A 13,597-nucleotide genomic window follows, 5' to 3' on the forward strand; every position below is an offset into this window, starting at 1 on the left:
TGTAAAACTCTTTGGTTTAAGGGGAAGTTAGGAGCTATAAGGGTTAATGACTTCTATCTTGGAGGAGTTCAAAGACCCAAACATCCAGAGTTACTTCCACCACACAGGTTTATTCTACCTGTCATATTAAATCCATAACTGCGATGGGTGTTTGCGCCTCAGACGAAATAAGCATCAGACTCTGCTTCAGGCTCTTCAGTCTGTGTCTGTTGTAAAACAAACAAACAAAAAAAAAAAAAAAAAAAAAAAAAAAAAAAAAAATCGCATAAAACGAGTCGGAGGACAGGGAGATAACACAAGAATACATAAGTGGCTTTGTGACCGACACCTTTCTCCCACTAGCAGCAGGCCGACAGGCTTGTTAGCGCTCCGGCAGGACGGGCGGTGTGGAGTAGTGAATGGCCAAGAGGCGGTACGGTGGAGCAGATGCAGCTTTCCAGCTGGAGGAGCGCACATAGGAGCGCACAGAGGAGCGCAGTCCGATGGAGCGGCAGCAGCAGTTCACCTCACACAACTGAACAGACATACACACGCACACACACAACTTCAGTCTCAATACACGTGCTCAAAAATACGAAAGGGATTTTGCCAGAATCAAGAAGCAACAGCAAAACTTCTTACTGCGTAAATCGTCACCAAGCACGGGAGACAGGATGGATCCTTCGCAGCTGCTTTGTCTTCTTCTGCTGTACGGGTGTCTGCCAAAAGTAAGTCTTTTGTTAGCATAAAATATACAAAGAATATTTCTGAGTATATATTTTGTATAGGTTTGACTTAAAACAGTAGCATTTACCCGAGAGATCTAGTCATTTCCCTCACAAATAGTCTTCATTACAGCCGCATCAGAAGAGACCAATACAACATCTTTACATAATTAACTGAACTTTGAAGTATTTTCTGTACAATAGTATTGCTACTTGGAAAAAAAAAGCTTTACTCTCTTGGTAAATAACTGACTTTTGAAACATATTTTCATCAGTGAAGGTGAAATTCTTTTCCAGAGCTTGGAACAAAACCAGTCTGAAAACAGGGTTATTTTTAAAAGTAAAAGCCATTCAAATGAGTTTTTTTTTATGCCAAGGCCATAAAGCCTTAAACAGGGACTCAGACACAGAATAAATTGTGATTCTGTGTGTTCAAAAGTAATCTGTTTAACTGCTTCAATCCTACAGCCCTGCTTTCAACGCACACACACACACACACACACACACACACACACACACACACACATATATATATATATATATATATATATATATATATATATATATATATATATATATATATATATATGGCTTCAGATAATATAGTATGGTACATGAAGTTTCAGTAGTATATGCTGACATCTGAAAGTAGGTTGAAGTGAAATAGCCTTTGTCAGGTCTTGTGATCATTTTGAGCTACATTTGAACTGTAATTTTATTTATTTTCTTTTTTTGCCCCCTGAGGTAAAGTATAGTGATTAAAGTGGACCACACTGTTACTATAACGACCTGTGCTCTCTGTGGATTTCTGTAATTGAATCAACAGCTTTGAGCATCTCGGCGTGCCTTCCAGTGTGATGCTGTAGGGAGATTTAGGACAGAAACACATTCACCCTGGCTTTTCCCCAAACATTTTGTTTTTAAAATTACAGTCTTTGAGATTAAGTGAACAGCACTCTACACCTCAAACTAAAACCATCCAGCTGGTAATAATATAAGACAATTTACTGCTCTGCGTGGTTTTGTGTTTATCTTGTCCATTCGACGCATCAAGAGCAAATGACTTTTTCTTTGTTCTTTCACAAATGTTTAAGTTCATGCTGTTCCTCTTACTGTGCACTGCTGTCAGTATTGAGTGCAATTTCATTCATCAAGGTTAAAATGACTTATCTATTTTTATTTAACAAATGTTTGTGACAAAAGCAAAGAAGAGCCTGCTTCTAAGAAGCAACCTTACTGATAATTACTGCGACATCTGACACTCTGGTTTCAATAATGCTTCCATTGGAAACCCTTTTAAGAAAATAGATGGCTGACGTCTAACAGTGTGTGTGATGATTTCTCTGTCCTCACCTTTGACAGATCTCAGATGTCCCGATGCTTTAGATCAACCACAAATGTCCTTTGTAGACACACTGTAGTGGCGTTTTGTAGGGTGTCCTTTTTACAAAGTTCCTTTAGCTGCTGTACAATAACACACCCTGACATGTTTCATCAATACATCCAGTGAAGAAATGTGGTCTTGACAGCTGTGTAGAAAATCCCATAAGTGGTTAAAAAGTGCATGTTAGTGGCTGGATGTCACTGTTATCGATTTAACACAAAGCAAATGGGAGGTGGAGAAGGAGGAGGGCAGCATGGGTGGGCTATAATGACTTCTGCTCTCCTTTCCTTAAAAACACGAAACCATCTGATAAACACCAGAAGCAGATGATTGTGCGTTCATGTGCTTGTGGGTGATTTTCTGTCCAACGATCCCAAGGATTCAAATTTCTCTGATGGATGGTTGCTGAAAGTTTAGATCAGTAGCTTGAAATAACAGATTATCACAAATTATAACTTAAAATAGTGTATTTTCCATCTTCTTTAAGAGGCTATAAGTGTTTTGAAGTAAGATGTTGGATGTTTGTTATCAGTTATTCCAAATGTGCATTTATAATCTCTCATACACAAATCTTTATCAGCACTTCTTTGCTCATAAAAAGTCAGCTTTTTTTTTTCTTTTTTATCGAATGTAGTCCTCTATGCACCCAAAAGCAGCAGCTAATCCATCGTCAGCCACTGCAGAGATAAGATCGAATTTTGCACACAGCTTCAGATTCAAAGAGGTGACAGATGAGACAGGCAGCATTAGCATCAATCTGAAACTTAGCAACCTGTTGAATGAAACACCACACGGTGAATGTAGATCAGCTCATCCATCTTGTATGCTCCAGTTTGTGTTTGCTCAGTGTTGATATAAAAACCCTAAAATGTGAATTCAGTCACGTTTGTACAGACTTAAACTGCAGAAATTGCTCTACACAAATGCTGAGTGAAAATCTTGAGTCGCCTGTCACTTCTTTTGATGTTCTCAGGAAAATAGGAAAAAGGATTTACTGAAGCACATGCAAACATAAATGGAATATGAAATTTAAGGCAAAAAAAAAAAGACATTTTATAGTTCTCAGAATATTTGGTATGAATATTTTCATCCTTAGACAAGGTTTCTTGTCATTTTCTGAAGTCGTTTTCAGGAGTAAGTTTCCAGGCTTCTTGAAATGTTCCAAAGCTCCTTTATGATTGTTTTCTGCTTTCTGTTTAATTTTCTCTGAAGTTGATCCTGCATTGTCTCATCTGAGTTGAAGCTTGAGCTCTGAGGAGGATTCAACAATCTACAAGACCTGTTGCCACTGATTTTTAGTCCAGTTCACGCGCACATCAGCATTCCTCAACCTTTTCTTCCTATTATTCTTCCTGGATAAGCACATCAAGGCATTTTTCCTCTACAGTCCTCAAGGAGAGTTTATTTCAACAAATATATACATAGAAATCAGTTCAGTGTATCATCTGCAATATACATATATATATATATGTAACATTTCCAGCCTCTCCTACCTCGCCATATTGCACAGAGAAACATGCTGGAGGGCAATATTTTATAACAGATCTTTTCCTCTACCTAACCTAAGTTTTGTGCCAAAATCTGACCAAAACTGATTCTTGGTAAAAAAAAAAAAAAAAAAAAAAAAAAAAAAAGATCAAACAAAAAAGTAAAAAGGCAAAACAAAACAGAAATGACAGGAAATGTGAAGCACTTTGTTCAAGGTGAAATAACATGAAAGATTGTGTCTCTTTGGAGGCAAATTCTGGACTTCCAGATGAAAGTCAGTTAATTTATGTAATGCATGTTTATTTGCTGATAAAGTTTACATTAGCATTTACTTTGAATGTTATCAAAACAGCAGGAGGTTAATTTGGTTTCAGGAGCATAGATTATATATTTCATATTTTATATCTTTTGATATATGAGTTTGAAGAAAAGCTACTTATACTTTTGACAAGACTTCAGAAAAATGCTTATTGTTATTCTTTCTCCAAGTTCTAAGATCAGCATAATTTTACCCCTGCATATTGTTGAGTCTAGTAGTAGTAGCACCACATACATGCAAAACCTTTCACTTTAACATTTTACATGCTATAAGTGAGTACTTACTGATTTATTGCAAGGATTGCAGCCAAGCAATCATGCACAATGGAGAAAACTTCGAAGCAGCTTTCTAAACATGATAAAACCTAAAAGTGTTTAATCTAAATAAAAGCTTTACCATAGCTAGCATAAAAAGGATATATACTGTAGGTTATCATGCTGTCTTTTGAACAAGTCCTCCAATCACCAATAGGGGACATCCAATAGAAACTAGGCAGCAGCAGGAAGGAAATATGTCATGTCACCGCTCCACATGGAAACACAAAGTCTTCTAAATGCAAAAGGAATGACATTTGGGTCACATTCTTACAGTCCATCAGGAGCACAACAAAGCTTCACTAAAACACTTTTGTAACTTCCTGTTTGAGTTCAGGCATTAATATTACCAGGTTAGATCGAGAAAGTAATCATGTTTCAGACCTAATATTCTTTCTACAACGCCACTGTCACAGCCACAGATGTCATTTTGCAAGTTGCAATATGTTAATGTTATCATTTCTAGATTGGATTGAGAAATTAACATTGTTTATTTAGGGACAGAAATCAAAAGCACATGCTCAGGCTTAAAATATCATGGTGAGGTCTGAAATATGAAGAATGCAGGGCACACTTACTAACGATCACAAGTTACAATATTTTAATAAGTAATAATTGAAAATATTTTATTATTAAGAAAAATAACCGAGAAAAATAACGCCATTACCTGCATTTCAAGCTCCTAAGAGAACTTTTAACAGGTCAGATGTTTGAACGGTACTATGTAAACGTATTTAGACTCTAAACTCATCATATTTGTGAGAAAAGCTGCAGTAACAGTCGGCCACATGGCTGAAAGTGGGTGGTGAAAGTGCTGCCTCAGTAAATGTGTGCAGTAAAGTTGTTTTAATTTATCTTCCAGGAAGCAAATAGACAGATGTTAGTTCTCAAGGACGTTTGTTTTGGTTTGTGAAATTGTTTCATGGGGAAGTGAAAGATGGCTTCCCAAAGCAGAAAATAGAATATTATAATTGGCAGAAACCCTGTGAAAATCCAGATGAGGATTTAATTAAATCAGCATTTAATAAACACCTACACTAACATCCAAAATCTAGTCTGTTCAGCTGGAGCCAAATAAAAACAGTCTGGTTCACAGATTAAACAAATAAGATATAAAAAAAATCTTAATTAACTTCGTAGGTGATGTTATGCACAGTCGGGGGGGGGGCTGGTTTTCCCAGATCTTTGATAAATTAAGCCTCTGGTTCTGTTTCAAATGTCATGTGCAGAATTGAAGATTATATTGATTTCTTTAATAATCTATTGGCAAAGCACAATTAACTAGAAATGCACTTTTTTAAAAATTTGTAATATGCAGGTATATGTATTATTGTATAATGTCCACATTTCTTGTTATTGTTTCAGCACAACACACATTTCTTGTGTTTGTGCTTGTCTGCTTGGTAAAGATTGCTCTTTAATTCATCCACACATTTCGCTCCCTGGTTTATATAACCCACAGAAAACAACAAAAGCCTGCATGTGTTCCTCCCAAGTCAGACAGAAAAAAGGACTTCAAACACATTTCTCTGGCCACGCACAAACACAAGCTTCTTCCTTCATCTTCACCTTGTCAGCCTTTCTCATTTTTTATTTATTATCATCTTGTCCTCAAACAAGGCAAAGCTGTCAGCCATTTCAAATGGCAACAATCACTACAAACCTGAAGCGGGGCCCTGTTAACTCTTGTGATGAGCTGTGTGAAAACAAACTGAGCGCTGACAGGTATTTATGAGATGTTTTGCTAACCAAGGCAGTCTGCGTACATGTTTGTCTCTAAGGCATTGCAAGGATCTACTTATCATCAGCATATTTTGGAAGTGACAGTTTAATTCATTGCCCATCACAGTGGTCTTAGTGGGCGAGCTGTCCGAGCTACAGATAATATTGACATGTTTTTAAGCATCAGGTGGCAGGCACTTCATTTTGCCGCCTGAATTTTAATGCAAAAGTCACAATCAAGATCCCATCATACCTTTTTTATTTGAGCTTTTCTTCCTGGGTTTAAGAATTTGTCCATTTTGTGAATTTTGGGGCTCGTTTTTATCACTGGTGACTCTTTTTGTCTCTATTTATGATATACAAGCCTGTATGGAGTATAAAACGATTCGCCATGTTTCAATGAATAAAGCTTTATCCCAGAAGCTTAAAGACTTAAGACTTGGACACGTTCCAATATCACGCCTGTTTTCCTCCCTAGTGAGGGACTTTATATCAGGATTCTTCTGTTTATGTCTTTTATAGTATTTTTAGAGACTTCAGATTGAAATTTGTGTTGCAACACCAGACGGACAGATGGAAAACAGAGCCTTTCTGCTGTCATGTGTGAGTGGAATAACAGTGTTTTCAGTTTCTGATACGGATGCTCTGTTTTAAATCATTCTGTCTAATGGAAATCCCTGGCATGCACGAGCTGTGGCTGGAATTTGGTTTATGTCATTCCTCCTGTAAAACATCTAGACAGTGAAACTTGACCTTAAAATGAACACACATGTAAACAAAAACTCTGACTGAACATGTGCAAACATTTCTCAGAAAATTCCAGCTTTGCAGATGGTGAGAGGAGAAAAGGAGCCCAGAATATGGAAATTGCATGCAAACGGTGCTTAACACAAATGATTAAAAATGAAAACCATCAGTCATGTTTATGTTTGCACTATTTACCTATAAATATTCTATTTTTTTTTTTTTAAATCCAGTTTTAAAAGATTACAAAAAAAACCTCTATCTGCTTAAAAAGTTGTCTAACCAAGATACTTTGCAGCCATGAGAGGAGAAGCTGACCTGGTCCGATGCTGAAGATGTAGTTTCTGAAATGCTGGAGGAAACCAGAATGAGTGAATAAGTTAGAGCTGCATCAGGTAGGCAGCTACATCAGCAGCTTTTCTCTTTCAGCTTGTTAAGAAAAAGCCCAGAAGTACTGCAGTGTGTAATGTAATGTATAAAATCTATCACATTGTGAAATATTTTACCAGCTGTTGTTATTAAAATTCCCTGTAAAACCAGTTTAAGAGGTTACTACAAGCACATTTTTAAATTAATTGATGACGAATGAGGAATTATGAGGATTTGGAGCTATATGTGCAAAACATGCTAACACTAAGACATCATTTGCATATTTTATGCTGATATTGTGTGTCTTCTGTATCCCCCCGTTTGAACTAGTGGGCCCATGTCAATGCACAGTTATTTGGATGTCCACAAGCAAAAACTGGGACAGGTGCTAGACTATCTGATACCTCCAAGGCGGAGGGGGGGCGGGGGTCTTCTATTTGGGTCCCAGTATAGTTTTACATTCAAGCTGAGTTTGAAATTACTTTTCCAAAGGAATTTGTGCCAGAAATGGAAAAAGTTATGTGTCCCAGTTGCCTCCTAATTCCAACTGCCTGGAATGCCAACTTTCCATGAACAAAATGGCGTTTCAGCTTCACCGACTTGGAAAAATTAGACACCTCCAAGATAGTCACTTTGTTACCATCTACTACATCATAATTAATAAAATTAAGAACAACTTATGAACCAACTGTAAACTGTACCACTCTAAAAAGTGTACGGTTAAAACAGCAGCCAGGTTGGAAGATAATGATTAATAAACCACACATATTAAAGCAACATTCCACAAACGACCCCTCCTTAACGTTGTAATATCCATACCAACTCAATGCTACACTGGAAACATAGTAGATACAAAATATATTAGAAAGTTATCTAATAAAGACAGCAGTTGGACACGGGTGATACTGGATGCAACCATCTTTAAATTGGGGTTCTTTGCAACTTCTGATTTCTTTGTTTGCAAAAACGCAACAGAGATTGGGATTTACCAAAACAAACCCTTCCAAATTAACCTCTACCAACCTCAAACTGGGTTGTTTTCTGTTATATGTTATTTGTTATGTATTTTAGATGTAGAACTCAGGTGATCAAATGAAGGAACACAGACATAGGTTCAGGCCTTTCCTTTCTACCAAGAGAACCAGCTGATGAAATGATCCAGTTGTGAAAATTCAGCATTACATCCAATGGCATAAAAAAAGTCTCAATAGTTTAAAACAGCATCTACTTCTCGACAGCCCACATACTGCTTTCCATATATGTTTGCAATAACAAACAAACCTATGATAAACAGTTCAGTTTGTGACGTAATACACACTGAGAGCACACTGTGGCGTTTGTCACACTATCTGGCCTCTGCAGTCACTTCAACCAGCATGTAGACACGACTTGACCGACTGCCTGTGTAATCTAACGATGTCTGCATGAAAACAGCATCACTGAAGCCTCTCATGCAATCATTCCACCCAATGTCCTCACCATCACAACAAGTTTAACTTGTGAAAATCCCTCTACAGCATGCTTCTGACTGTCACGATCATTTAGCATTCAGTCTTCTGCAGTGAACAAAAGAAATACATTCAGCAGTATTACTTTTTATGCTTATGGATGCACCAGTGCTGTCAGAACTCTACCAGACTCAAAGGAAAGAAAATAAAAAGTTCAAGGACCACAATTCCTCTACAAATCATCATCAGCACTTTGATGTTTGGATAAAAAAATGTTCATTTTCTTGGTTTTCTTCTTAGGAGGAAACATGATTCACAACTGCACATTTCCAGGAGTGCTCAAAAAGGAACTTTTCCCCTGAGAAATCATGCTGTGTGAACAGTTTTATAACTCCTATTATTCATTCTGCTCACCCTTTTTTAGCTTTCATGGTAATGCACACTTCAAATACTGATCCTGTGCCCCTTTTTTATTCTGTATGTTTCTGTCAGTGCAACAACAGCATTAGCTAGAATGGGTTTCCTGCTTGGCAAAGGATTTGCTTATTGAAAGGAAACTGAGATGTGTATAATAGAGGTCCTACACATTTTCTAGTTCAGGGTTCCTGAAGTGGCATGTCTTTCCTTTTTAATGCCTCAGATAAAAATAGATGGATTAGGTAGCCGAATATTTCCTTTTTTCCCCCCCTGATGATAGCATCTTTACCTGGCGTCCAAAACTAAATCCCCCCATTACAGCTCTATTGTTTTACTGACCCACAGTTTCTTTGATGCTAATCAAAAATAAGGTTACTGAAAGGTCTGCCCAACTAAAGAGTCCTCCTGCATGCATGTTGCCCTGCTCAGATGCTGTCCTCAGATTAAACTTCTACCTCCCAGCAGTGCTGGAGCTATTACTTCAGATAAGCTGGATTTTCAGCTATAATCAGTCGCTGGCATGGATCCCCGTGAACAGTTGTGGATGGTGTCAGAATGACCTCCTCCTTGCAGGGAGAAGGTGAACGAGGCAATGAGCTAATCTCTAAGAAGGAAGAGTGGAAAGTAGAAGTTAGATATGACATGGTTTGTTATGTATGTGCAGGGTCTGTCAAATTTACACAAGTTGCACATGCAACAACTTCTTGTTTCAAATCTACACTGACAGATAAAAAAAAGGAAAAGAGGAAAAAAAAAAACCTTAACAATATTGAAGGTGGTTTGTAATTAGATTTATTTTACATATGACCGAATACTTGGCAGAATCTAACACCAGTGGCTGAAATCAATATTCATAAAATCGAACTCAGAGATCAAAGTCCTCGTGCTTTTAAGCCCATTCTCGCCAGGAAGTGTGTAATTGGTTCATTTGAATGCATGCCCAAATCTCAATCACATAGCATCACACCCCATGGTTGTAAATTATGAAATGCAATGTATTCCTCAGCTTTCAGTCTGCTGGTGCTCATATGATCATATGAATAGTACAATCCACTGAGACGCCTGGATCTTTCTAATGGACTAATTCTGCAGTTTGCAACATGCAGACCAGGGATCCTCCATCCTGATCCTCAAGGATCGGAGTCCTGCAGGCTCTCCAAGTGTCCCTGCTGCAAGACAGCTGATTCACATCAGTGCGTATTTAGCAGACATGCGCAGAGCTTGTCTGAGTCTGAGTCTGGTGTGTTCCAGCAGGGACACCTGGAAAACCTGCAGGACAGCGGCCCTCGAGGACCAGGACTGAGGATCCCTGATGTAGACTATGGTTTGAGGGAAAGTGAACACATACAGAAACAAAGAAAACTGATGAGTCAGAAGTCAAGCTGTCTCTCTGGATCAACGGAGGGTTAAAGGACCTTTTACTAAGCATTAATTACCTGATAATTCTGGGTTATGATGAGCTTCTCATGACAGTTTGTTATTTCTTCATTTATTCCCTGCAACTAAGCAAAAGTTCAGCCTTGAAATCAGCAAAGCAATGCTGAGTTCTGTCAGCTTGTTCCTTTCCTCATCTCTCACCATGGCAGAAAACAGTCTTTATTGTTATCAGTTATTTAGGTCATTTTTTTATCTTTATATTTCTGAAGCATAACTGTCGCATCAGTAAGGTAGATTTGCATCAAGCATGTTATCATCATATCAATCATGTTATCTGTTTTGTCTTATGAAGCAGAGTTTATATCATGAGAGATTGATGCACTATAAGCTAACTGTAGTTTATAAATGCTGTCATGTTTTTCACCTATAATATCAGGAATTCTTTTGTCTGTGGATATTTTTTTTCTTGTTTAAAAGTCTTCAGAAAATGTAGGTATGATTAAACTTCCTTCCCATTATGGATTTTTTCACAACAAATCACAGCAGTTACCATTATTATCATATAAAAAGGTTCAAATATGTTGAAATTCCACACAAAGTCATCATACGTACCACCATGACAACACCAATGAAGACTCACATTTAAGGACTAACATTTTTGACATATTTGGAAATCTGATGACAACAGCACCACTGGATGTGTGTAAAAGCTTATCTACTGTAGGAGTGAGCACAGCAAAAGTAGTTGCAGAAGTCTGATTGCTTTCTGCTCTGAGACGGCGAGGCAGATCCGTAGATATTACCATTCTACTTGTCATACTTTGTCCTTGGGGAATAGTTGACAACATTGGCATAAAAAAATTAAACCAACATATTTTTTAATCAAACAAATGAGATTGGTGCTTTCCCATGTTGCCCGTGGACACAGGAAATAATTGCACCAAAAATGAACTTTTTCTCATTTGTTTAAAATGTTGCAAGTGCTTGTTATCAGTCCTATGTCAGGATCAAATAGCTCAACCAGAATACAGCATTTGTTTTATGAGCTGGCCAAAATATTAAATATAATGGTTGCAAATCAGGAAATAGACATGAATTATTTCTAATGTTATCTGTGAATTTGCACTTTAATCTTTTAAGAGCCTGGTCTACCATTTAGTAGTGATAAATTTGTTGTAGTTATGATGAATGTCTTTAAAAAAGAAATTGTGGAAATAACCTGGCATCTCTACCAATCGGTTTGAGTATGTGAAACTCAAACTAAGTGTTTGTTATATCTCTGTCATTATGTTATTGTTAACTTATATCTCAACCTTTTGCTAAAATACATTTATTTTGATTATTCTTGTCCAAAACAAACAGAAAAAAGCAACAATACAGTTTTCTCTTTCCTTTTTTTTTATGTTTGTGACCAAAGCTGGACCTCAATTGAGAAAGTTTAGACTCTGTGATTTATTGGAACACAATGACAAAGATTCCTCTCAGCCACTAGTCATCTGTAAGCAGCTCATAAACTGCATCAATTGTCACAAAAACATTTAGAAACACCCCATAATTGCCTTCATTTCTGACATTTTGTCTGGTGACTTGATGGCAATCTTTAACTGAAGATGTGAAACATCATGTTGTCATTTCAACTAACACTGGACTGCAGGTACTTTAATGTAAATTATATGTGTATATAATTTAATAATGAAGCCATTTCATCCATAATATCACGTACATGCTCCCATGATTGTGCCGTTGGGGTGTTTGTCTCGCCTGAGGAGAGCAGTGACAGCTTCAGGGTAGCTGGGGCTCATGAAATGGACTTTAAAGACATCTGTAAGGACCAATTAGAGAACATGAGCTGTAAATTTGCTCACACATCATGGGCTTTGCACCACATCACTCCTCTCATCATGACATTCGCTGCTCTCAGTGCAGTAAGTATTGTAGCAGGATGCAGCTGCTCCCAGAGAGTTCATAAAGACGTTCTGCCTCATGCTGACTTCTCTTTCCTTCTTTCTGCTCATCTCCTCTGACCTTCTCAAGCTTTTGTTGCACATCTTACACGTTTTCATTGGCCCAGTGGCTCTCCGCCAACGGCTGTCAGCCCACATTTTTCAGCTACTGTTGACACAGATGAACAATCGCAGCAGATTACTCAGCGGCTCCCTCCTCCACTTCTTTTGTCCATTTGTGCGATAGCATCCATTTCCCTTTTAAGAAGGAGCATTGTTTGGATTTCACACATTGACAACATTTCTGAGCGTTTTTAGCTGTATTATTAGCAAGAGATTTATTCTAATGGAAACGCACAATGGGAGAGGCCACACAAGTATATGATAAATGTCTTTTTTGTGTGTGTGTCATACAGCCTTCCTAACTCCCCCAACTAGTGATTACAGATCCCTTCAAATGATTAAAATGTCTTTTTTTTTTTTTTTCTTTCGTTTCTGACACTTTGGTGTACTTCCTCCCTCCTTTGCAGGTAGTATCAGTTCAGATGTGTGACGTGGTGAACGAGATTGAGCTGGAGAAAGAACGCTGCGAAAACAGCACCTCTGGGAACGTCACTTCAGGTCACTCTCGACAACCCTTTTTCATCTCTGAAGCTCTTTAATGTCTGCAGCAGCCTTTTTAGAGAAAATTGGAGGCAGCAAGAGAGAATGAATAGCAAGGTACAGCCATGCAGCGTGGAACTTTGGAGATAAAGTAGTATTGCTGCAATCAGAAACTCAGACATATTTTTCAGACACATAATTTACTTATGCTGAGCCTACTGCAGCTGACTGTTGTCATAACATATGACTTTTAGCCTTGAAAGCCACACTTTCAAAAATGAATGTGTTAATTTAGGGGCTATTAATGCTTCCTCAGAATGATCAATATGTATTCTCAGTTTCCAGTTACTTAGGAGCTCTGAGGTAAAAATGAAATCTGCTTCTACTATTTTTATGTCTCTGCTGCTGTATTTTATGTGTCATATTCCAACATGTTCATGACCATTTAAATCAGCAAAAGTTGTGGATATAATAGAAACACCTTTAATTTTAAATGTAAATGATCATACCACAACTTTCAAACAAATTTCATTATAAGCTGAACTTTGTAATGTTTATTGAAGAACATTGGCATTTAAATGATGTACATAATGTTAAACAGACACTCCTGCTATACTATGAAGACTCAAACAGGAAATACTAAAACTAATTTGCCCGAAATTGGTGTTTATACCCTGGACGTAGGTTTCTTGGTATGCTTCTTGGCAAAGTTCTTTCTGACAGTCAAAGTATTCAGTTAATATATTAACCTCAAATACAGCACTT

The 13,597-nt window shown here is 37.6% G+C and overlaps 1 protein-coding gene across 1 annotated transcript in view; it reads left to right on the forward strand.

Moving 5' to 3' along the window:
• Positions 1–653: 653 nt before the first annotated feature.
• The window catches only part of vipr1b (vasoactive intestinal peptide receptor 1b), a gene marked incomplete at both ends in the record, with an annotated part of 51,312 nt that continues 38,368 nt past the window's right edge, over positions 654–13,597 (forward strand). Inside the window, 2 exons of the mRNA XM_079259722.1 lie at positions 654–707; positions 12,760–12,850. Coding sequence (XP_079115848.1) covers positions 654–707; positions 12,760–12,850 — 145 coding nt within the window. The remainder of the gene's footprint in view (positions 708–12,759; positions 12,851–13,597) is intronic.

This window comes from Telmatherina bonti (genome assembly GCF_933228915.1).
Source record: "Telmatherina bonti genome assembly, chromosome: 20".
Classification (NCBI taxonomy): Eukaryota; Metazoa; Chordata; class Actinopteri; order Atheriniformes; family Telmatherinidae; genus Telmatherina; species Telmatherina bonti.